Source organism: Daphnia pulicaria, chromosome 6 (assembly GCF_021234035.1).
Source record: "Daphnia pulicaria isolate SC F1-1A chromosome 6, SC_F0-13Bv2, whole genome shotgun sequence".
Taxonomy (NCBI): domain Eukaryota; kingdom Metazoa; phylum Arthropoda; class Branchiopoda; order Diplostraca; family Daphniidae; genus Daphnia; species Daphnia pulicaria.
In genome coordinates, this window is record NC_060918.1 from 12,330,490 (window position 1) to 12,351,231 (window position 20,742).

General features: G+C 46.1%; 1 protein-coding gene and 2 long non-coding RNA genes across 12 annotated transcripts in view; 2 read left to right on the forward strand and 1 right to left on the reverse strand.

The window, feature by feature from the left end:
• LOC124344084 overlaps positions 1-13,004 on the forward strand; it is a 28,122-nt gene extending 15,118 nt beyond the window's left edge. For both annotated transcript variants that reach the window (XM_046797509.1, XM_046797508.1), the window contains exons 2-14: positions 906-1,043; positions 1,284-1,451; positions 4,752-5,031; positions 5,112-5,206; positions 5,705-6,291; positions 6,361-6,724; positions 6,922-7,105; positions 7,294-7,445; positions 8,887-9,141; positions 9,485-9,575; positions 9,684-9,771; positions 10,205-10,639; positions 11,190-13,004. In XM_046797509.1, coding sequence (XP_046653465.1) covers positions 924-1,043; positions 1,284-1,451; positions 4,752-5,031; positions 5,112-5,206; positions 5,705-6,291; positions 6,361-6,724; positions 6,922-7,105; positions 7,294-7,445; positions 8,887-9,141; positions 9,485-9,575; positions 9,684-9,771; positions 10,205-10,639; positions 11,190-12,798 — 4,428 coding nt within the window. In that variant the 5' untranslated portion in view covers positions 906-923 and the 3' untranslated portion in view covers positions 12,799-13,004. The remainder of the gene's footprint in view (positions 1-905; positions 1,044-1,283; positions 1,452-4,751; positions 5,032-5,111; positions 5,207-5,704; positions 6,292-6,360; positions 6,725-6,921; positions 7,106-7,293; positions 7,446-8,886; positions 9,142-9,484; positions 9,576-9,683; positions 9,772-10,204; positions 10,640-11,189) is intronic.
• A 467-nt stretch (positions 13,005-13,471) lies between these two features.
• LOC124344268 lies at positions 13,472-15,120 on the forward strand. Of its 5 annotated transcripts, XR_006919620.1 has the most exons (6): positions 13,472-13,570; positions 13,633-13,732; positions 14,115-14,324; positions 14,387-14,470; positions 14,571-14,746; positions 14,801-15,120. It is a non-coding gene; the product is annotated as an uncharacterized LOC124344268 (long non-coding RNA). The 5 variants fall into 5 exon arrangements; XR_006919622.1 differs by having other exon boundaries at positions 14,387-14,479; positions 14,542-15,120; XR_006919621.1 differs by having other exon boundaries at positions 14,387-14,479; positions 14,571-15,120.
• Positions 15,121-15,568: 448 nt separating this feature from the next.
• Positions 15,569-19,959, reverse strand: LOC124344260. Of its 5 annotated transcripts, none has more exons than XR_006919580.1 (8): positions 19,820-19,958; positions 19,133-19,431; positions 18,014-19,066; positions 17,646-17,816; positions 17,249-17,536; positions 16,622-17,187; positions 16,180-16,512; positions 15,569-16,118 (listed from the first exon to the last, which is right to left on the reverse strand). It is a non-coding gene; the product is annotated as an uncharacterized LOC124344260 (long non-coding RNA). The 5 variants fall into 5 exon arrangements; XR_006919578.1 differs by having other exon boundaries at positions 18,014-18,490; positions 18,563-19,431; XR_006919577.1 differs by having other exon boundaries at positions 18,014-18,151; positions 18,320-19,431; positions 19,820-19,957.
• Positions 19,960-20,742: the final 783 nt, after the last annotated feature.

Below are 20,742 nucleotides of genomic sequence, written 5' to 3' on the forward strand. Positions count from 1 at the left end.
CGCCATCGACGTTGTTAAGAGGAGCCCATGAAAATCTGGGGGACGCAGAAGGAGAAGAAAAAGAAGAAAAAATAGTAGATATATAAAGTTTGATGGGCGAAATGTGTTGCTATATTCCCCCTGGATGAAGAGATGGAACAATAACGGAAGGAAGGACCTTTGAGCTCCTTATATCTCTTGTAATTTCTCTCTGCGAAAAAAAAAAAAAGCTCTTTGAAGGAGACATTCACTCGTTGGCTACCCTTTGTTAAGTGTGAAAATATTCTGATGCTTTTCCAGAGATGAAAAAATGAGGGAGACGAAAACTTTGGCTCTTTCAATCCAGCAGATGAAACCGTCATCAATTCAATAGAGTCTGGGGCGTCGTCTTTTCTCTATTGGCGCTCAGACGACGCCACTGGTGTCTCGCCATCTCTTACACTCTCGACTTTTTGAAATACTTGAAAAGCCCGCCCGCCCGCCCGCCTGATGCACAGCACTCGATCGCGTTGGCACATCCGCAAAACACAACCGCTTTTTATTTTCTTCTTTTTCGCAGGATCGTTTTTTTATTTTCTTCCTCTTCACTATATGCAGCACTTTTTTTTTTCTTTGGCGTCCGCCGGCGTGGGCGTTTGACACGTTGATAGCCATCGCTTCTCTTGGCAGGTCTTTTTTTTTAAAAAATCATCTTCTCTTGTGTGTCGATGATATCGGCAACTTTTTTCTTGGCCTCCCCTTACACACACACGTGCGTAACATCGTCGACTTGGCGTGTTTCAAAATGACCGTCGCCATGGCAACGCCAGACTCACTGCTCTATACCAAACTTACGGATTTTAATTGAAACTTTTGAGTTAGGAAAATGTCCTTGTTCTGTGTCGTTTTTAAATAATCATTTTTCGTTTTGTTTTGTGTCGTTACAGTGCAGCGCCTCTGTGGGCATGAAAGCCTTTTTCGACATGATGGACAAGGATCCGCGCAAAGTGATGATCCTCGGTGGATCCTGCAATTCCGTCACCGATTCCATCGCCAAAACATCCAAACATTGGCGCATTCCCGTGGTAAGTGCTGCTAGCTGCGCCCCTTCATTCATTTCTTCCGTGTCACGCGCCCCGCTGTTTTTGGCCGGCCAATCAATCGGCGGCCAAGGCCGTTCGTTGTTGTTTTTTCCCTTCTCTTTTTCGTGAGGAGGACGATCCATTTTCTTTTCTTTTTCCTTTTTCGCTGCTGAATGCCGATAATAATCTCTTTTGTTTCCCTTTGATGAATGGTGGCCCTGGTGTGGTGGTAATGGTGATCAGCTCTCGTACGCCGACACGCACCCCATGTTCACGCGCAAGAGTTACCCCAACTTTTTCCGCATCGTCCCGAGCGAGAACGCCTTCAACGCGCCGCGCGTCAAACTGCTGCAGGCCTTCAACTGGACCCGCGTCGGGACCCTCTACCAGAACGAGCCCCGATTCGCCCTGGTAAGTTTTATTTTATTTTTCTTATTTTTCATTCGCCATTTTCCACAAGGGCCCCGTCCAGACACTGATCCGCTTGCATACATCTCCTTTAATCAATAAAGAATTAGGAGCCCCTCCACGTATACACCTTATTTATGGAATTGTCAATGTGGTGGTGGTGGGAGGGGGGGGGGGGAGGTTTATAGATGTGTACAGTCATAGTGGTAGGCCATTAACAGCAAGGAAATGGGGAGACCAAAGAGATAGTCGAGGGAAAACAAATTGTTGGCTTCTCTCCCGTCTCTTGTCCCGCGTGATGTCGCGTCTCTTGATCGTGACGGATGGCCAGTATCTCTACCCCCACCCGCCACTGCCCTCCAACGTGATGGATGGGATCTCCTCCTTTTTCTCTTTTTTGGCTGGGCTACACAGCCGTCGGCCTAGGTGACTTTAGCCCGCGCCCGTATAAAAACAGACGTCGATACAATCACGAGACCAATGGACTTGCTCTTCGGTGTACATCGGGGATAGTCTAGTATATGTTAGATTCGTTTTTCTTTTGTTTCTTTTCTCTTTTTCCTTGGCGACGCTGGGGGTCAATCGCTGGGCCCATCTTGTCCGATGGCCCCGCGTTATATAATGTGCTGGCCCATGTGGAGGGGGGGGGGGCTCACGTCTTTTGTCTTTGGACGTCTCGGGCATGTCCGACGACCGTTCGACCTCTGCCTGTCGTGTCTCCCGATGCCCACACAAATAACTGCGGACGGAACGGACCGACTGCTGTCGCACTGGCGCCCCGTCGTTATTGTTTTGACGCCCAAACGCATTTGACATTTCTCCTCCTGCTCGCTCGCTCGCCCGCTCGCTCAGACTATTGCGGGTAGGAATGACATATGGAAAAAGCAGAAAAAGGAGAAGAAGAAGGAGAAGTAACATTTGTTCCAGATTGTTGTTGTCTCAATGTTTCATTCGGAGAAGTGACGGGAGAAAGATGGAAGAACTGGAAGGATATGAATGGAGATGAAAGAAGAGTCTCATCTTTTTCAATAACGTCACACTGCGCTATGTGTGTGTGTGTGTGTGTGCGTCGGCCCTCCTTCTGGCTGTCGAAACCGGCGCCTCTATTGTCAATAGATCAATGTGTATAGACGATGGGGGCCACCCAACACAAAAGTAGAGAATAGACGAACGTTTTCCACTCTCTCTCTTCCCTTTTACAATCTATATCTATATATACGTTCTAGGTAGAGTAGGCGACTTCTGTACAAGTGGGTGGGTGTGAGAAAAGGCAATAACACTTTTGAAAGGAGCCAATAGTTTCCTTTATCTTGGCGGGGTCTTGTATTCCTCCGCTTGGCATTGCGAGTGCTGCTACCATTCCAATAGGCGCCGCCGCCGCCGCCCAAGTAACCAATGCGGCATCTCGGGTATCGTCTAATAATCATGTCAAACACACAGTGCAAATAGAGCACACACGAGACAAAGAAGATGAAGGCTTCCATTATGATTAGAAAAGCAGCCGACGATCGTCGTATACGTAATACCTTGACTCCGGGTCCGTCTGACGTCAATTCACTCCGCCGTATCATTAAACAAACCTCACCGCAGATGCAAACTCCAGTTACTACTCACTCTCGCCGGTTGACAACAACGAGCCCGTTTGTCGTGTCATTCGCACTCTTGGCCGGGTTGTAGTGCACCTGGTGGCCGCCTTCCAGCAGCAGCAGCAGCTCCAATGGTATCTCTTTAATTGTGGAACATGTCTCGAGATGAAGGCACATCGTCATAACTCCGGGGGGAGGTTGCCATTTTTTTCTTTTTTTGTTTGTTGCTCTTGTTCGTGCCTCGACGAGAAAAGATGGACCAGAAAAGAGAGAGTATAGAGGCTGCTAGCTAGATACTCTGGAGGTGTATTATGTTTATAGTGATGTCGCTCTGATTTGATTGTCTCTATAGTTTTGCAGCTCTTTCTTTTCTTATTTATTTGGGCCGCCGCTGTTGCTAACGAACTATGCCAGGCCGGCAATACTATTTTTATTTTTTCCTGAGCCAACTCATTTCGTCTTCTTTGTTTGTTGTTTTCTTCATCATCTCTTCTTCGTCTTTTCATATTACGACAGATAATGTAATAATATATACGTGGGGACGAGCGACGCCATAGCAGCCAGCCGGTTGATTGCGTCTTTTCATTCTTAGAGCTCTCTTTGCCCGTCGCCAGATTTTCCGTCTTCTTCTCCTTGCGTCTCATTGAGTTTGGTGTTGTCGCCCCACCACCACCAACAACTCAATGACGCCCTTTCATATCTCTGTCCATCCGAAAGGATGATGATGGCCACAAACCGCTTGATGCGATTCCGCCCAACTGACTTTGATGCATCATCTTAACTTTTTGACAATTCGCAGCAGAAACCGGCGGCCACCACAAAGACATCCAGCTCGTCTCCCGACAACCAACAGGATCCCCAGACAACTTTATTATTGTCTTATTATTCGGCCCGGTTTTACGTTGGCGGAGTGTCCCCCGACAGCCGTCGATATTTAAAGGTGGAACGATTCGGTTGTCACTCAGAGTTATCTGCGGTAGCCCAGCAACAACAACAACCAAACGGGCCTCTTGTTTTTCCCTTTCTATATTTGCGTGTGTGTGTGTGACCTTTTCAAAACGTTGAGCAAGTCGAACTAGAAAGTTGGAGCCGTTGCTGCTGTCGTGTGTTGGCCTTTTGGTTCAAAAGTCTAGTCCCGTCATCCCACCCACGCGCGAGGGTCTAGTCGGATCAATGACTGACGAATGTTTTTTTTGCTGAAATTCTCTTAGTGTACGTCCATGACGGCCATGAAGGATGCTGCTTGCTGCTGAGAGAAAACATTTTTTTATTATTTGCCGTTAGTGTGTTGTTATTGTTGTTATTTGCGACCGTTTCTCTCTCTCTCTCTCGCCCGCTCCTTTTTTACTCTGTCGTCTTTTCTCATTTCCCTCCCGAGATGAGACGAGATGATGCAGTAGTCACGATCTTATTGAGTTTGGTCGTCATGTCGCATCACGACACGTCAATCCAGTTAGATGTCGACGTCGAGGCTGCACCGCCAGCATCAACTACCAGCAGAGGGCGTGACTCCCCTTTTCCCTGGCAATGTCTTTGCAGATAGGCCTATTCGATTATCTCTTTTTTTCTCTGTTCAAACCAACTTTTCTTTTTCGTCCCTCCGATGTTGTCATTCGACTAATGTCTAATGGCTTATCTTGATACAAAATGCTGGCGTCTTATCTCATTGGTTCTTTTTTGTTTTGTTTTTATTCTTCCGCATTGCCGGATGCATCAGGCGCATAACGGGCTGGTGTCGCTGCTGGACAGCGCCGGGATCGAGTTGACCGAGTCGCAGGGCTTCGTCAACGACCTGACCCAACCGCTGGCCAAACTCATGGAGAAGGACGTCCGCATCATCCTGGCCAGTTTCAACGCCACATGGGCCCGTCGCGTCTTTTGCGCCGTTTCACGCATCAATTTGTACGGCGGACGCTACCAGTGGATTTTAGCCGGACCGCGTCAGGAGCGCTGGTGGATGTCGCAAGCCGAAGACCAGCAGGATCCCAACGTTAATTGTGAGTGATGTTTACATTTTTTTCTTAAAAAAAAAAAAAAAAAAAATCCTTAACCGATCCTGACTGTCATTCCATTTCAGGCACTTCCTACGAGATCCTGGCGGCACTGGAAGGCGCCTTCGTTGTCGACGTCCTGCCTCTGACCAGCTCCAAACAAGTCACCATTTCCGGATTGGTAATGAGTGCTGCCATAGAATTAGTCGTAGTTAGACAACGGGATCGAAGTGAATCCAACGGGAAATAATGGGCTCGACACTGCGCCGTGCCGCGAAGTTTTCGGCTTGATTTTTGCGCGCGAGTGGCAGAGAGAGAGAGACAGACGTGTTTGAGTTGCGAGGATTCGCAAGGATCGATACGCTGTTTGACAATGGCTGGCGCACGTAAAGAGATAACAATTGACGAGCGTTTTCCACTCGACTTGAGTCGACAATGAAGGGGCAGCAGGTTACACGCGAATAGTGTCGTCTTCTCCCCCCCCCCCCCCCCCCCCCCCCACCTAACTTGTGTCTCCCAAGTAACGTCCGCCATGCATCAACAGCGGATCCAACGGCCACAGACACAGAAAGTTTGTTGCATCACGCGGGACAATGTTCACTCTGTCGTTTGAAAAAAATATAAACTTATTCCGTCAGGATTTGCAGATTCTTTTATATTTTATTCTTGTTATTGGCAGACGGCGGAGGAGTACGAGAAACAGTACAACAAGGAGCGGGGCGACTCGTATTCGCAATTCCACGGCTACGCATACGACGCGGTGTGGACGGCGGCCCAGACGGTCAAGACTGTCATCCACAAGCTGCACGAACGCAACAAACAGGCCAAGCAGGCGTCGTCCGGCTCGAGCAGACAGCGGCAGCAGCAGCAGCCGCACTGGAGTCTCCGCAACTTTACGTACCGCGACCCGGGCTGGGAGAAGCTTTTGCTGGACGCCCTGCGCAGCGTCGACTTCAACGGCGTGACGGGCCGCATCAAATTCGAGGACAACGAGCGCAGCGGCCGGCTGACGGTCAAGCAAATTGTCGGCGCTCACGAAGTGCCGGTGGCCGAGTACGAGAACGCCAGCGACACGCTCTTCCTCAACGAGTCGGCCATCTCGTGGATGTCGGAGAGCAAACAGCCGCCCAGGGATCGGACCATCCAGACGGTGGAGCCGTCACGCATCAGCGTGCCCGTCTTCGTCACGCTGACGATCGTCGCCGCCCTGGGCATTGTCCTCGCTTCCTCATTCCTGGCCATCAACATCCGTTTCAGGAACCAGAGGTGCTACTAAGGGGGGATTCCCAGCTGTTGATTTGATTTTAATTCAATTTGGATTTTCTCGCGCATCAGGTACATCAAAATGTCGAGTCCTTATTTGAACAACACGATCATCATTGGCTGCCTGCTGACGTATACGAGCGTGATCCTGCTGGGATTGGACTCGCACCTGACGAGCGAGTCGGCCCTGCCCGTCATCTGCACGGCCCGAATTTGGACGCTGATGGCCGGATTCACGCTGGCCTTTGGCTCCATGTTCTCGAAAACGTGGCGAGTTCACTCGATCTTCACCGACGTTAAACTCAACAAAAAGGCCATCAAAGACTACCAGCTCTTTATGGTGGTTGGCGTTCTGCTGACCATTGACATTGCCATTCTCACCACCTGGCAGGTCATTGATCCTTTCTACCGCGAGACGAAGCTGCTCGAGCCCTACGTGAGTCGGCGATCTTTTTCCTCCTTTTCTTTTCTCTTATTCTCTTCCAATTCCGGCAGCGGTTGCTGCTTTGATCTAATCTAAAATTGAAGAGCGTCTGTATGATAATAATATAAAACCGGTGGTGGTGGTGGTGGCCGTGCTGTGATTGATTTCCAATTTCTCCTTCCGTTTGTGTTTTGTTGTTGTTGCCACAGCCGCACCCGAGCCAGGACAACGCCGAAATCCGGCCGGAGAACGAATACTGCCAGAGTAATCACATGACGATTTTCGTCAGTTCCATTTACGCTTACAAGGGACTCTTGATGGCGTTCGGATGCTTCTTGGCCTGGGAGACTCGCAACGTCAACATCCCGGCCTTGAACGATTCCAAATACATTGGTGAGTCTCGCCGGCCGGCCGGCCAATCTCAATTCCTACGCTCGCTCGTTCGCTCGCTCCAGTCGCAATGCATTTTTGACGTTTGATTGTTGTTTGAATTTTCTCGGTCGCGGTTGCCACGACAACTAAATCTATATGTACTCACTTGTTTTCTCTCTCTCTCGCCGGACGACGACTACTACTAACAGGTATGAGTGTGTACAACGTGGTGATCATGTGCGTGATTGGCGGAGCGGTTTCGTTCATCCTGGAGGACGAGCAGGACGTTTCCTACGTCATCATATCGATCTTTATCGTCTTTTGCACCACTGGCACCCTCTGCCTCGTCTTCGTTCCCAAGGTAACACACGATGGCCAACTTCCTTTTTCTTCTTCCTCTTCTTCCTATTGCAAATGTTGTGTGTGGGACTGGCCCAGCGCATTCCCCCATCCCACCCAATCCATCCCCGATCATCCTACACACTCTATCCATTTTTATCCGTTCCATTATCGTTTTCCCCGGCTTGTCCCCAGGGGTTGTCGTCCATGTCGGATAGCAGCAGCAACGGGAGCACAGACAGAAAACAGAGTCTAATAGTATAAATACCGATACTCGATGCACAATGTATGGGACGGGAGAAAAAGTGCCCAGCAGTAGGAAGAGAGAACGGGGCAGCACACGCCATCCGCTCTCGACATCGCCGATGCATATTTAACGTGACATGTGAACGCACTCGTCCCTCTCTTTACCTTTAGCAAGACTGGCCTACTTTACTCTATTGTCGTTGGTTTATATTGTTGGAAAAGACCAATACTCTTCCGCCTTCCAGCCGAGCAGAAAAAACCTCCCAACCTCCTTTTGCCTTGGCTCCTATTGTTGTTGATGCCTCCTGGCTACTTTCTTTCATTCGGCTCCGCATTAAGGAGCAAGAGAGAGAGAGAGATGGGGGATTACATGCAAATTATTGAAGATGGTTGTTGTAGGCATAGAAAAATACTCTTTGCATCCGCTGCGTATATGCGAAGAGTGTCTTTTTATTTTATTCCTGGCAAAGATTTCCACTCGAGCTGTTTGTTGTGCGTTTGTGTGTGTGAGAACTGATGAAGGAGCAGCTGCGGGGAGCTCGGGGGGCTGTTCCGTCTCTGCTTGGCTCGTTGCTCGACGTTGTGTTGTATATGCGAAACCCCCACAAGGAGCTGCTGCTGCAGCGCTACCCGCCACGACGACGTCATTACCATTGGATTGAATTACGGCGGGTGCTCCTTGTGACACGCTCCTTTGCTTCTCCTTTTTTTTCTATTTTCCCCCCTCCCATCTCTCTCCTTCTCTCTCTCTCTCCTGTTTGAATAATGGAGCGTCGTCGACGCCGCCGTGCGTCGGATGCGAGCGTCCGACGACGACGAAGCACAAAGCGGAAAAACGAGAAATCCCTCCTGAAAAAAACTTTCTCCTCGCTTTATTTTTATTTTTTTTTTCTTTCTCTTCTGTTTGTGAAACCCCCGCAGAGTTGCATCTACCCTTCCTCCTGCTACACACACACACACACATCGCTCCTTTGTAGTTTCATCCGCATTGCCGTGTCTGTGCGTAGGGGGGAAAGAAAAAAGTACACTTTGAAATGGGATCCTTGTTTCCAATCATGGGCCACATAATGGCGACGTGTGACGGATCCATTTCTTTTCATTTGATCGTATCATTTCTCCCCCCTGTCTTCTTCATCTTCTTCTCCCTTTTTCCCTCCTCCTACCCCGATCCTGACTGACACTGTCGCTGATTGGCCCCGCTTCCTTCTTTTGAGCAGCTGATTGAATTGCGGAGAAATCCGCAAGGGACGATCGAGAAGCGCGGCGTCAGATCGACGGTGAAACCTCAACTTCCGGGAGGCAAATACGGAGCAGGAGGCGGAGGCGGAAGTAGCGGCGGCGGCGGTGGCGGTGGCGGTAGGCAGAACAAGAGCGGCGCTAATCAAAACCGCGAGACCAGCCTCCACTACAAGAGCAAAACGCGAAACGCCAAACTGCGCAAGGAGCTGCGCAATCTCGACGACCAGATCCAAGTAACAAGTTTTTTCTTTTCTATTTTAGATGGGAGGGGACGTGGGACGATCCTTTTATATTTTAGTTTATAATTCCAGGGCTTTTTTCCCGTTCGTCTACAACTAAGCTTTTCACTTCTAAATATGTAAAAAAGTAATTGCCTTGGGGAAAAGGGGGCAGCAGCAGCCAATGGTTATATGGCGTCAAAGTGTCTTCTTTTTGATATTGTGTTGTATTTCCACCTTCCCGTGAGTTCCCTCCCGTATGGTCACGACGATCGTTTTCTGCGTCGTCACTCCGACAAACTTTGGGCAACTTTCCGACTTACTCTTCTTTCTCTTTCTCTATCTTCTCTTCTCACAGAAACTTCTAGAGCAACTTGGAGAAGATAACGACTCGCTGGCAAAAGATGGACCTTCTTTTACCTACTCGAAAATCGATTCGGATTGCAGGGGTATGACATGCAGTTGCGTTTTGGGTTGCGCCTGCTTACGTCATTTCATTCATCCATGTTTTCTTTTTGATTTCATCATCTGATTGGCGTTCGTCGTCGGTGGAGCAGTCCCTTCCGTCAGCGGAGCCGATACCATGTCCCTCTGCTCGCTCATCTCTTCGCCCGAACCGACTTCTACTTCGCCGCATCACGCCAAGTAAAATCACGAAAAAAAAAAAATAATAATAATAATTCAATCAATTCACCTCCTCTTCCTCTTCCTGTGACTCAATCCGTTTGCGCTTGACGGGGTGTTCCCCATTTTTGACTTTCCTCGTGTCTTCTTCTTCTTCTTTTTGTTCCGACTCCTTCCGTCGACGATGTAATGATCTATCATAGACATTGTTTCACGCTGAGCGCTACACGCTCGATAGCGTCGGACGGGGTGGTGTAATAACGAACTTGGCTATTAGCACGTTGGCCCCCCTCCCTGTTCTTCTTCCTCTTCCTCCTCCTCCTGTACACGTTGGTGAATTGTAGACTGGACTTGGCCGTCAGCACGTCCGCGTCTGATTAAGATCATTAGCAAGACAGACTAATGGCCCATGTTCTCTACTTGGCGTCTCTCTCTCATTTGTGTATCTACGCAGGGAGAACGGAGGCAAAGGAGTTCGAGCCGGACACCACCAGCACCAGGAGCTGCAGCAGCAGCAGTCGGTGGTGCAGTCGACGTCCAGTGGCTCTGGCAGCGGATCGACGGCCCCGGCCACGGCCAGCGTGGCCATGTGGACGGCCATCAGTAACCCGCTGCTCCTCATTAGTCACGTTCTCAGGAGATCGATGGATTTGCAGCAATCATCTGGCGCCAACGATGAAATGTCCGGCACGGCTGAATGCGACGGACAGGAGCAGCAAATGGACGACGACGACCTGGACGCCGAGTCGTTGGCTCACAACATGAGCGCCTGCTGCGAGTACGTCAGCGTCGAGCGGCACGCTGAGCCGACGCCGGTCAACGCCGACTGGCAGAATCAAGCGATTGACGACGGCCCGTTTATTCCCACCAGCAGCGTCAGCAGCAGCAGGTAGGAGGGCATATGCCGAGGAGATCACAACAGACAGACACCGCATATAAACGGGCGCGCCTTCTCTGTTTGCCCAGCAGAGTATGTTTGCACATCAGTTGAGTGTGAAAGAGCGGGAGAATGAGAGTCTGAGGGGATTCAAAACTGTCATCACGTTGGAGGAATGGGGGGGGGGGGGGAGGCGGCCGTCATCTATTTCATCTGTCGTTCCATGCATTATTAGTCTGCGTCACAGCAGCCCAGCAGAGTCCTAGCCTAGCTGCTAGCTAACATATGTACAGCTCATCTCTCTCTCTGTCCTCTTCTCACGAAACACCCGATGCAATATGTAAACAGTGGTGGTAACTTGTCTCCATATACCATTGGGATTTATGTTCTGGGGATCTGTCAAAAAAAAAAAAAATGCCCAAGGGCATTTGACCCATTTCTTTCATGACTAATCCAACTGTTCACATATTCCTCATTTGGAATTGATGTTATTGTTTTCCCTTGTTTTTTTTTTCTCTCTTCTTCTTCTTCGCGTTTTATGTCGACGCCGGCGCCATCAAAGGGACAGGATGGATGGAACGGGAATGGAAGAACGTGACAATCCCATCCCATCTGCGTCAATGTTGAACAAAGAAGAAGAAGAAGGAGAAATAGATGAAGAGATGAGAAACATCTCGAAGAGTCTGCTGCTGCTGGTGGGGGGAAAACCGCTGTCATCATCCCCCCACCAATCTCCGCCCGGATCCTTCATTTCCAACCTGTCAGGCGACCGTTCCGGCGGTGGCGGTGGCGGCGGCGGTGGCATCCAGTCCGGTGATTCGCCATCGGATGAATGGGGCGCTGCTCAAGTCCACAAGAGCCCGGGCTCGGTCTCGGTCTCGCGTTGCGCTTGCCATCATTCATCCGCTTCGCCGGGATTCGGGGGCAGCGGGACGGCAAGACGACGACGTTGCCAAATGATGGAGAGCTTCAGTTTGACCGAAATCCGGTCGTCGCCGTCCGGCGGCAACGGCACGTCTTTGTCACCCGAATTCCAGCCCATCCACAACCGGAGTCTTTCCGTTCAGGGCACGATGGCGACGCATCGGCGCCAGCAGTCTCCCTATTACCTGGACTGCAAGGCGGGAGCAACACCTTACGGCCACCACCAGCACGAGCAAAGCCACAGCGACTCTTCCTTCAACTACGAGTCCAACATGTCAGAGGTGGACACGATGAACAAGCCCGTCAATTATTTCGAATATCGATCGCTGGAGAGCCTCGACTCGCCCACCATCAGCGACACGACCATCAGCCAACAAGACGAAAACGAAGGCGAAGCAGAAGAGGAAGAAGAAGAGGAGGAAGAAGGAGAAGAAGAAGGAGAAGAAGAAGGAGAAGAAGAAGAGGAAGAAGCCAATTCGACGAGAGTCAACTTTGATGAAGGGTCCACGTTCACTTCTCCCAGGGAGGAGGAACTGGTCGTTATCGAGGACGGACTCTACTCGCTGCCGATGGTCATCGCCAACCTGCACAGCCCCCAAACGGTTGTTGTCAACGGACTCGGCGGAGACAAGACGACGACGACGACGCCGCCGCCGACGTCGCCCAAAGAAATGAGAAGAAAAACACCTCCGCCGACGCCGTCGACCACGCCCGTCAAGACCAGCTGCACCGATCTCACGGTGGGCTCGACGGCGACGACACTACCGTGCAACGTCAATTCTTCCTGCGTCAAGCCGCCCGGCCGCTCCGCTTCGATGCAGTCCAGTAAAGGGTCCAGTAGAGGGTCGGCCCGTGGCAAGACTAAATCCCAATCGACTCGTGATCGACGGAGACGAGCCGCTCAAAGCAACAACAAGCACACGAGTAATGAGGACGTGAGCGGACGGACGAGCAAACGAACTCCGCACGGCCACCAGCCGAGTGACCAGCAGCGCCCACAGCAGACAACTGGTGGCGAGCATGCCGATTGGAGTATTCTTCCTATTTTCAAGCAGCTGATCGTTCAGAGGCAACTGGAAAGTGGCGGCGGCTGCCATTCCCAGCCAATCGGCGGCCTCAACGACGACGAGAGGATATCGACGACGACGACGACGAAACCAGCAATCGAAGAAATTGACGAAGGTCACCGCCAAATGTCCTCCTGTCCTAATCTTTCTATCAAGTGTGATGTGGTTGAGTATTTTTAGTTTATTGGAATCCTTACCAAAACAAACAATGTCGCCCTTATCACTGTCGTTTCAAAAACGGTATCAAAACAGCAACAAAAAAAAAAAAATCCTAATTGATCCCAAATCTCTACTTGACTGTTGATCTCCCCTCGCACACACATTCCATCTTCGATTGTGTATATCATCATGTGTCAAATATTCAAATATATATATCTATGAATTATCGAGAACTGGTTTATTGACTGTGCGTCTTTCGACTTTTTCTGCATCATCGAATTTGCTGCTCACACTGAAAGGCATTCGCAGTGAAGAAAAACGACACTAAGGAACATGTACCTAAATTTTTAGTTCAACCAGGTGTTATCTGATGTCTATTACGTATTACCTGACCCTATTACCACCAATGAAATGCAAAAAACAAATTCATAATGAAATTCGATATGTGAGAGACGCTGCGACCGGCGAGGAAGAAAAAAAACAGTTACAGTGAACAAGGATTGCACTGCTAAGGGAAATTAAGGACGATTTGTGATAATTACGTGAGGTCTGAGGTGGGTTGCGAATCGCAATCAAATATTACCTGAACGTTTTCTTTTTCTAACGCTAGATGCCTTTGATTATTGATTATTTTCATCTGTCAAATTAGTAATGTGTCTACCAGGTGGCGGATACGCGAAGTGTCCATTCGGGAATCGGTAGTGACGCCACCATTTTTGCCAAGACATTGAGCAAGACAGAGCAGGATGTCGATGAATGTTCATTCTCAAATATTTTGATGAATATTTAAAAGGTAATTCTTGTTTTGATCGTTTAAGTTTTCTGTATGTTTAACATTGATGTGTGGATTTACAGTTCATTTAGCCTATTTCCACTTGGCCAAATCATCTGGTCACATGTCTGGCTTGACTGCTGTCCTGCACCCTGCCAAAATGTCCTCATTCTCCATTGCAACGTGAGTAGTCCATTCGTGTACCGGCTGTTCGTCTCATCCTGATATACTTGACAGAAGAATTAATTATGTTTTTCCATTTTCCAACTAAAAGGCTATAGATTAAGTTTTGATGACCAGATTGTAGATCCCTTTGCTTTAGTGTTAAGTTTTGAGTGAAGTTGACTGACGACCTGTGTTTTTTTTTGCCATCCATTGATTTGGTTTGAACTTCAAATAGTTATTTTATTTATAGACTTTGATTGAAATTCTAGATCCCTTTGTAAAATTTCTGATATTATGAGGGACTACATAGTTTGACAGAGTCCACTTTATTCCTGTCTTGGTGTTGCAACCACCCCAGAGATTTCTGTTCATCTAAAGTAATTTAAAATTTGTCAAATAGGTTTAACAGCCAGGTGAAGTTTGCGCTTCTGCAGTGCTGACTAACATGGTTTGGTTGCAACCAGCTGTTGAATGATGTGGTGAGCCGGTGAGCTGCTTCCATGCAGTCTGTAATGTTGGTGTTATATCCTGAAATGTGTTGGTTGTTGTGGACTTGTAACACTACTATACTTATTTGTCATTTGTTGTGACATTATTCAGCATATAAAAGGTTAATCCTGCTTGGATTCTTTAAGTTATTTAATGTAAATTATTTGTGTGGTGAATTTACAGGTGGCAATTCCATCTCATCATGTGACCTGAAACTGCTGTACATTTTCCCAAAATCACATGCAGAAATACTTCATAACACTGACAGTAATTATGGTGATCGTCTTTTTAACTCTTTAAGTTACACATTTAGTTAATTGATGGTTTGTTTCTGATAGTAACTGAGTTTAGATTTTTCTATTAACAGCACAGTGAAGTCTGAGCTTCTTCATTTTGCAGTCCATTGTGCACATGGACTTGTTGCTGCCAGCTGGTGAAAGGTTTTCCTCTTGCATGCTTGCTACCTGTACCGATCAGATATCAAAGTTATTCTGTTGGACTGCGTAGTTTTCTGTTACTCTTTGTATTCTTTTGTTATAATGAGTATGCATGTGTACACAGTTGTGTTCTCGAAAATAATTTTCTTTTCTTAAACAGGTATAGCAAACACTTCTTTAAAGCTGGTGGTCACCTTGTTGCAGCCAAATGGTGAAAGGTGTGACGAAGACAGATCATTGAACCGTTGTATGCAGCATGCGGCTGCAGTGTAATCCAGAAGTTGCTGTGCTCTTGTAGCTGAGCTGTTCCATCTGGGTCCCTGAATTAACAATTTTTTTTTTGTCGTTTTTATCCATGCCATGAAATTGCTGTGCATTTTGTGTTGCTGACTTTGCTGTGACTTGTTGCGACATTCTATTTTGTGCTGCTGACTTTCCTGACAAAAAGTTTGATCTGTTGTCGTTTGAGTTTTCATTCAATCATGCAGTATACAACTGAGGCAATCTGATCAATATCAGGTTTGACACAGTCGAGAACTGCTAGATTAAACAAGCTTTCTGCGCCAAACAAATAATAACTTGCATCATGTTATTATCGCGGTAGAGAAAGCGACAGGCCCCCCCCCCTGGGGGCCACAGGAAAAATAAATGTATGTAATCATGTAATGAAATAAATTTGGTATGCAATAAAATAATCGAGTAAAATAAATTTAGTTGCTATAAAAAATTCGAACAAACATTTTTTCGCAAAAAATTTTTTAAACTTTATGCAAGGGGACTTTTTTAAAAAAATTTTCAAAAACAAAAGTCTGGACTTAGCAGAGATAATATAGGTGGTGACGGTTTTTTAGCAAAATATTGAACTTTGAATTTTAATGATAGAAAAATTTAAAAAGGAAAGTTTGAATTATTATTGAAATATCAAACATGAGTTTGAATTTTTATTGTTGTATTTTGCAAGATCAATTATTTGTAAGTTAACTCAGAAATATTTTCTCACATCATGCAATTATCAGCAGCAGGAAATGTACATAAGGAGAACATGCACTTGTGATTTATCAATCTTGTATTTCAGCAATCTTTCAACACATCCAGAGAAATACTTCAGAACTTCGGTGTATAAGTCGTAGCAGCGTAAGTAGTGGTGACATAATCGGGAGAATTGCAATAAATATGAACCTCAGTTTGGTAGCAGTTTGGAGCAGGGTAATAATTAAATTCCTCGATGTAGTAAACTAGGCAGGGTACGTAGTTGTGTAATAGGCGGCTTCTTCGGCGTGGTACTTGGGGGCTGCCGTGGTGTAGTAGACTGGAGCATCAGTGTAGTATTTCTGTTCAACGTAGCACAAAAGAGCAGCTTTTGTGTAGCAAGTCGGGACAGCGTAATACTTGGCCGCCTCAGTTGTGGTTGTGTAGATTGGGGCAGGAAGTACTTTGCCGCTTCGGTGGAGTAATCAGCGGGAACCTCGGCATAGCATCTGGGAACAGAGTAGTATTTAGGAAAATCGGTGCAATAAGTAGCTGAGAACAGAGTAATACTTAGAAGCCTCGGTGTAGTAGGATGGGCAGCATACGTAGTCATGTAGCACTCCGTCGCCTAGATGGTGTAGTAACTCAGGGCAGAGTAATACTTCAGGGCGTCAGAGTAGTGGCTCGGGGCAGAGCAAGTTGTGGTATAAAACCCCGGTGCTTTAGTGATGTAGTACTTGTAGACCTCGGTGCAGGAACTGGTCGTTGCGTAAGTTGTTGTTTTATAGTAAGGCGGCGGCGTTGTGGTTTATTATCCACCATACCAAGGAGACATCGCTACACCAGCGGTCGACCCAGCCATCAACGATACAACAACCAACAGCAGCCCGACGCCATAGTTTGCTAAAGAATTAATAAATTTAAACATAAATATTAAATATTAACAGGCATATTAACAAATAGAAATAAATAGAATTGATACAAAACTCAATATAAAAATAAAAATATTCACCCATAATTGCGAATCGGTTACACGATGAGGAATGCAGTTGGTGACAGATAGGCCACTGCAGTTCTGGCACGACTTCTTTTTTTTTCTTGACGACTCCTTTCACGCACATTAATACTTCGGGACGTAGGTGTAGTAGCTCGGGGCAACGTAGGTTGTAGTGTAGTTCTTGAGCGCTTCAGTGTTGTAGTAATGCAGGGCCTCGGTGTAGTAGGTAGGGGCAGCATACATTGACGTGTAGAATTCCGGTGCCTTAGTGGTGTAGTACTTGGGAGCCTCGGTGTAGTAAACTAGGGAGCATACGTTGTTGTGTAATAGACGGTTTTTTCGGTGTAGTACTTGGGGGCTGCGGTGTAGCGTAGGTCGTATTGTAGGGAACTGGAGCATCAGTGTAGTATTTCGGTTCAACGTACTACGAAAGAGCAGCTTCTGTGTAGTAAGTCGGGACTGCGTAATACTTGGCCGTCTCAGTTGTGGTTGCGTAGATCGGGGCAGAGAAGTACTTTGCCGCTTCGGTGTAGTACTCGACCGTTTTGGTGGAGTAATAAGCGGGAGCCTCGGTGTAGCAGCTGGGAACAGAGTAGTATTTAGGAAAGTCGGTGCAACAAGTAGCTGAGAAAAGAGTAATACTTGGGAGCCTCGGTGTAGTAGGATCTTAGGGCAGCATGCGTAGTCCTGCTCCGTCGCCTTGGTGTAGTAACTCGGGGCAGAGTAAGTTGTGGTATAAAACTCCGGTGCCTTAGTAGTGTAGCACTTGTAGACCCCGGTGCAGTAACTGGTCGTTACGTAAGTTGCTTTTGGGTAGTAAGGCGGTGGCGTTGCGGTTTGGTATCCGCCATACTCAGGAGACATCGGTACACCAGTGGTCGACCCAGCCATCAACGATACAACACCCAACAGCATACGACGCCTTATTAACTAGACAGTAAACAAATTCAAACAATAATGTTCAATAATAATTTGCATATTAACAAACAGAAAATAATTGACATTAATAGAAAACTCCATGTAAAGACAGAATATTTACCCATGGATGCGAACTGGCAATACGGTGAAGAAGGCAGATGGTGACAGAGAGTGCGCTGCAGTTGTTACCGTGTCCGAGATCCTCACTCGACTGATGTCTCTGGCCTTTTCTCTCTCCTTTTTATACGATTTTTTTATCACCCTCACCTCTTAAGCCTTGCGGGTATTGTACCTGTTTGATAATGATGAAACACGTACCTTTCTCACCCAACCTCTCTGCCGTCGCATGATACGTTTTACGTAATGATCTCCGTGACCTTCGAGCGTCAAACTGGCCTTTCCTTCTGCAGTTTGAAGTTGCTGGGGATGGGTCTACAACTACAAATATCAAAATGAATACCAAATGGCTGAGCTTTGCGGGTATTGTACCTGTTTGATAATGATGAAACACGTACCTTTCTCACCCAACCTCTACACCACCGCATTGACAGTTTTACACGTAATGTTCACCGTGACCTTCAAGCGTGAAGGACATGCAAACTAGCCGGCCCATCTGCAGGTTGAACTCTAAAATGGTAATTGAAAAATGATAAATAAACACTGCATCAGCATCAGTTTGAACATGTTGAAAATATACCTAAATTTCATCTTAAACATTCTAAAGTAACGTACGAGTGTACGACTTACTTCTCTTAAGCACACATACGTAGACTAAAATGTAAGCAATATACTAACCTACTTGATTTATCTTAAAAGTACATTATAACCAACTCAGATAACCTGTTCAAGACCTGTTCTCATCACATTTTTGTCTTGCAATATAGTAGAGAGTAGAGACCCTCTCAAAGAAGCATCTTCATGACACGGCAGCGATCACGTGGAGAAAGGCAAAAGATCTTCGGCGTGCTTTCACAAAATAAATTGAAGTAGACTAAAAAATGGATCTTTCGAAAAGTCAAACTCTAACGATTCACTTACATGCCTTAGAATTATTCAATTTTGATTAAGCTTGGTCGAATGGCGTGGAAATATCTCATCACTTTTCAAAAACAAACCGTGGCTAAATTTGCACCGTGAAAATCGACTGAAAAAAAAAGAAGTACAAACACAGAAGCAAACGTAACATCCGACATTGGGACATTTTTTTTAAATTGCGTGTGTAGTGTGTTCGCTCGTTTTCTCTCCAATCTCTTCTAGGTTTTGTCAATGACCTTTTCTCTTTTTCCTCGCGGACCGACGATGGAATAGAAATTGTAATTTGTTAGTTGACGTTGGTGGTCATAGCATTTTCTTCAATTATTACTGGGACGAAGGCATTAAGAGTGGCAGATGCAATCAGGATGCTATGTCTTGCTCGACACGAGGTCTTTTCTCTTTTGACACCTCACTCACCGATTCAACTGTTCGTTTTCGATGGGACGAAGCCTTTGATTGGCTGTCATCGAGTTCATTCAGGGAGAAAATCAACTCCGCTTTAGGTATCTGTTATTGAATTGACGCAGGATTATTTGAATGAACGCAGGAAACCACCAGTTTGCTGGGAGTAACCGTTTCGTCTGGAACTGCCGATTTGGCATTTCATCCTTTTTCTTCACTTGACGATGATTCTTTCTGTCGGCAACTCATTTTTGAGCAATCAATTCTCTTTCACCATCCAATTCAGATTGCTGTTCGTTTTTCTTCGGTGTCGAATGTGGTGTTGCAGCAGCTTGGCAACCTCGTGACTTTCCTGTCCATTCTTTGATGGGCTTTTCCACGTGTAAAGAGGAGAATAATGAGACCACAGTAGCTCAAATTCCGTTTTTATTATCCACACAGCATCACAATATTCAATTCTTCAGTCAAGTCTAAATTAAAAATAAAAGAATCATTAGAAAGGAACTTATGCACATTTGTGGCGGAAGAATCCTAATAATAAAAATTCTACATAAACAAAAATCCCCTAAACCTAAAGCAAGTGTCGGACACGACACACACACACCAGCATCAGCATATTTGTTCTATATATTCATAACACATATACATACACTAAAGAACCTGATTCATAAATTTGTAGGTAAAAGTCTAGTTTATGGACCTAGATTTACCTGACCTTAATTACCTTACTCGACTGGTAGCACATACACTGATTTACAAATTTTTAGACAACTCTTAAGAATTGGACTTCCAAATTCCATTGTTCAACATTCACATTAACTACATTTTGTTATGATTTTAAAAGTTTTGAACACGTACCCCCATTTCTTGATTCATACTTTTGCAATCGCTCTTCACTGTTACCACTATTTTTCTTCCTCGTTGCGTTTGCGACTTTGCGTGATTGTGTGTTTGTTTGTTTGTTTGTTTTTTTATTATTTTAGGTTTTGCTGCAGACGATTGTGTGTTTTTTTGTTCCTTACTTCCTTTACAAAAAAATTGTCTGCTATTCGGGCCACGAGTGCCACCTAGCGGATGCGTGAAACTCGGCTAAAAGTATTTATTCGAATTTTAAATGTGAATTGGGATTTCCGAATAAGAGGAGTAAATGTACAACACACTTCTCGAGATGCGGGAATCAAATTTGATATCTCGCATAATATGGTGTAGCCTTCAACATAAATAGAAATTTAGACTTATTTTTTAGCACAATCAGCTAAATGAGCTAATAACTAAATGACTGGCTTGTGTTGGTTGAATTGTAAAACGATTATGTAAACTAAAACTCAGATTTTTTACCCATCAAGGACACTGCTGCTGAAAATTGTTAACGGATGGTTTTGTAGCCTAACCAACGTATCTTCCATATATACCATTTAGTATCGATAGCATTTAGATTCGAAGATTCTTTGGAATTTAGGCGGATAACGCCAGTTGACCTGCAGACAAAAACTAATGTATTCAAATGAAATGGCATCTTCTACCTTACATGTTGCAACTATTCCAACCTTTCTGTTTTCCTCCTTCTATGACATGTGTTGGGTTAAAGTCAGTTCCTGAGTTGCAATTTTAACACTATCCTACAGTTCAACTTAAGTGATTCCGCAAAGTTATTCAGTATGAATGAGTGATCAACACTACACTCGATCAATATTTAACAAATTGTTTTCTTTAAGATGAAAACATAAGGCAAAATATAAGCTCTGACTAAATCAAGGGAAGTCATTAGTTTGTATGCCTAT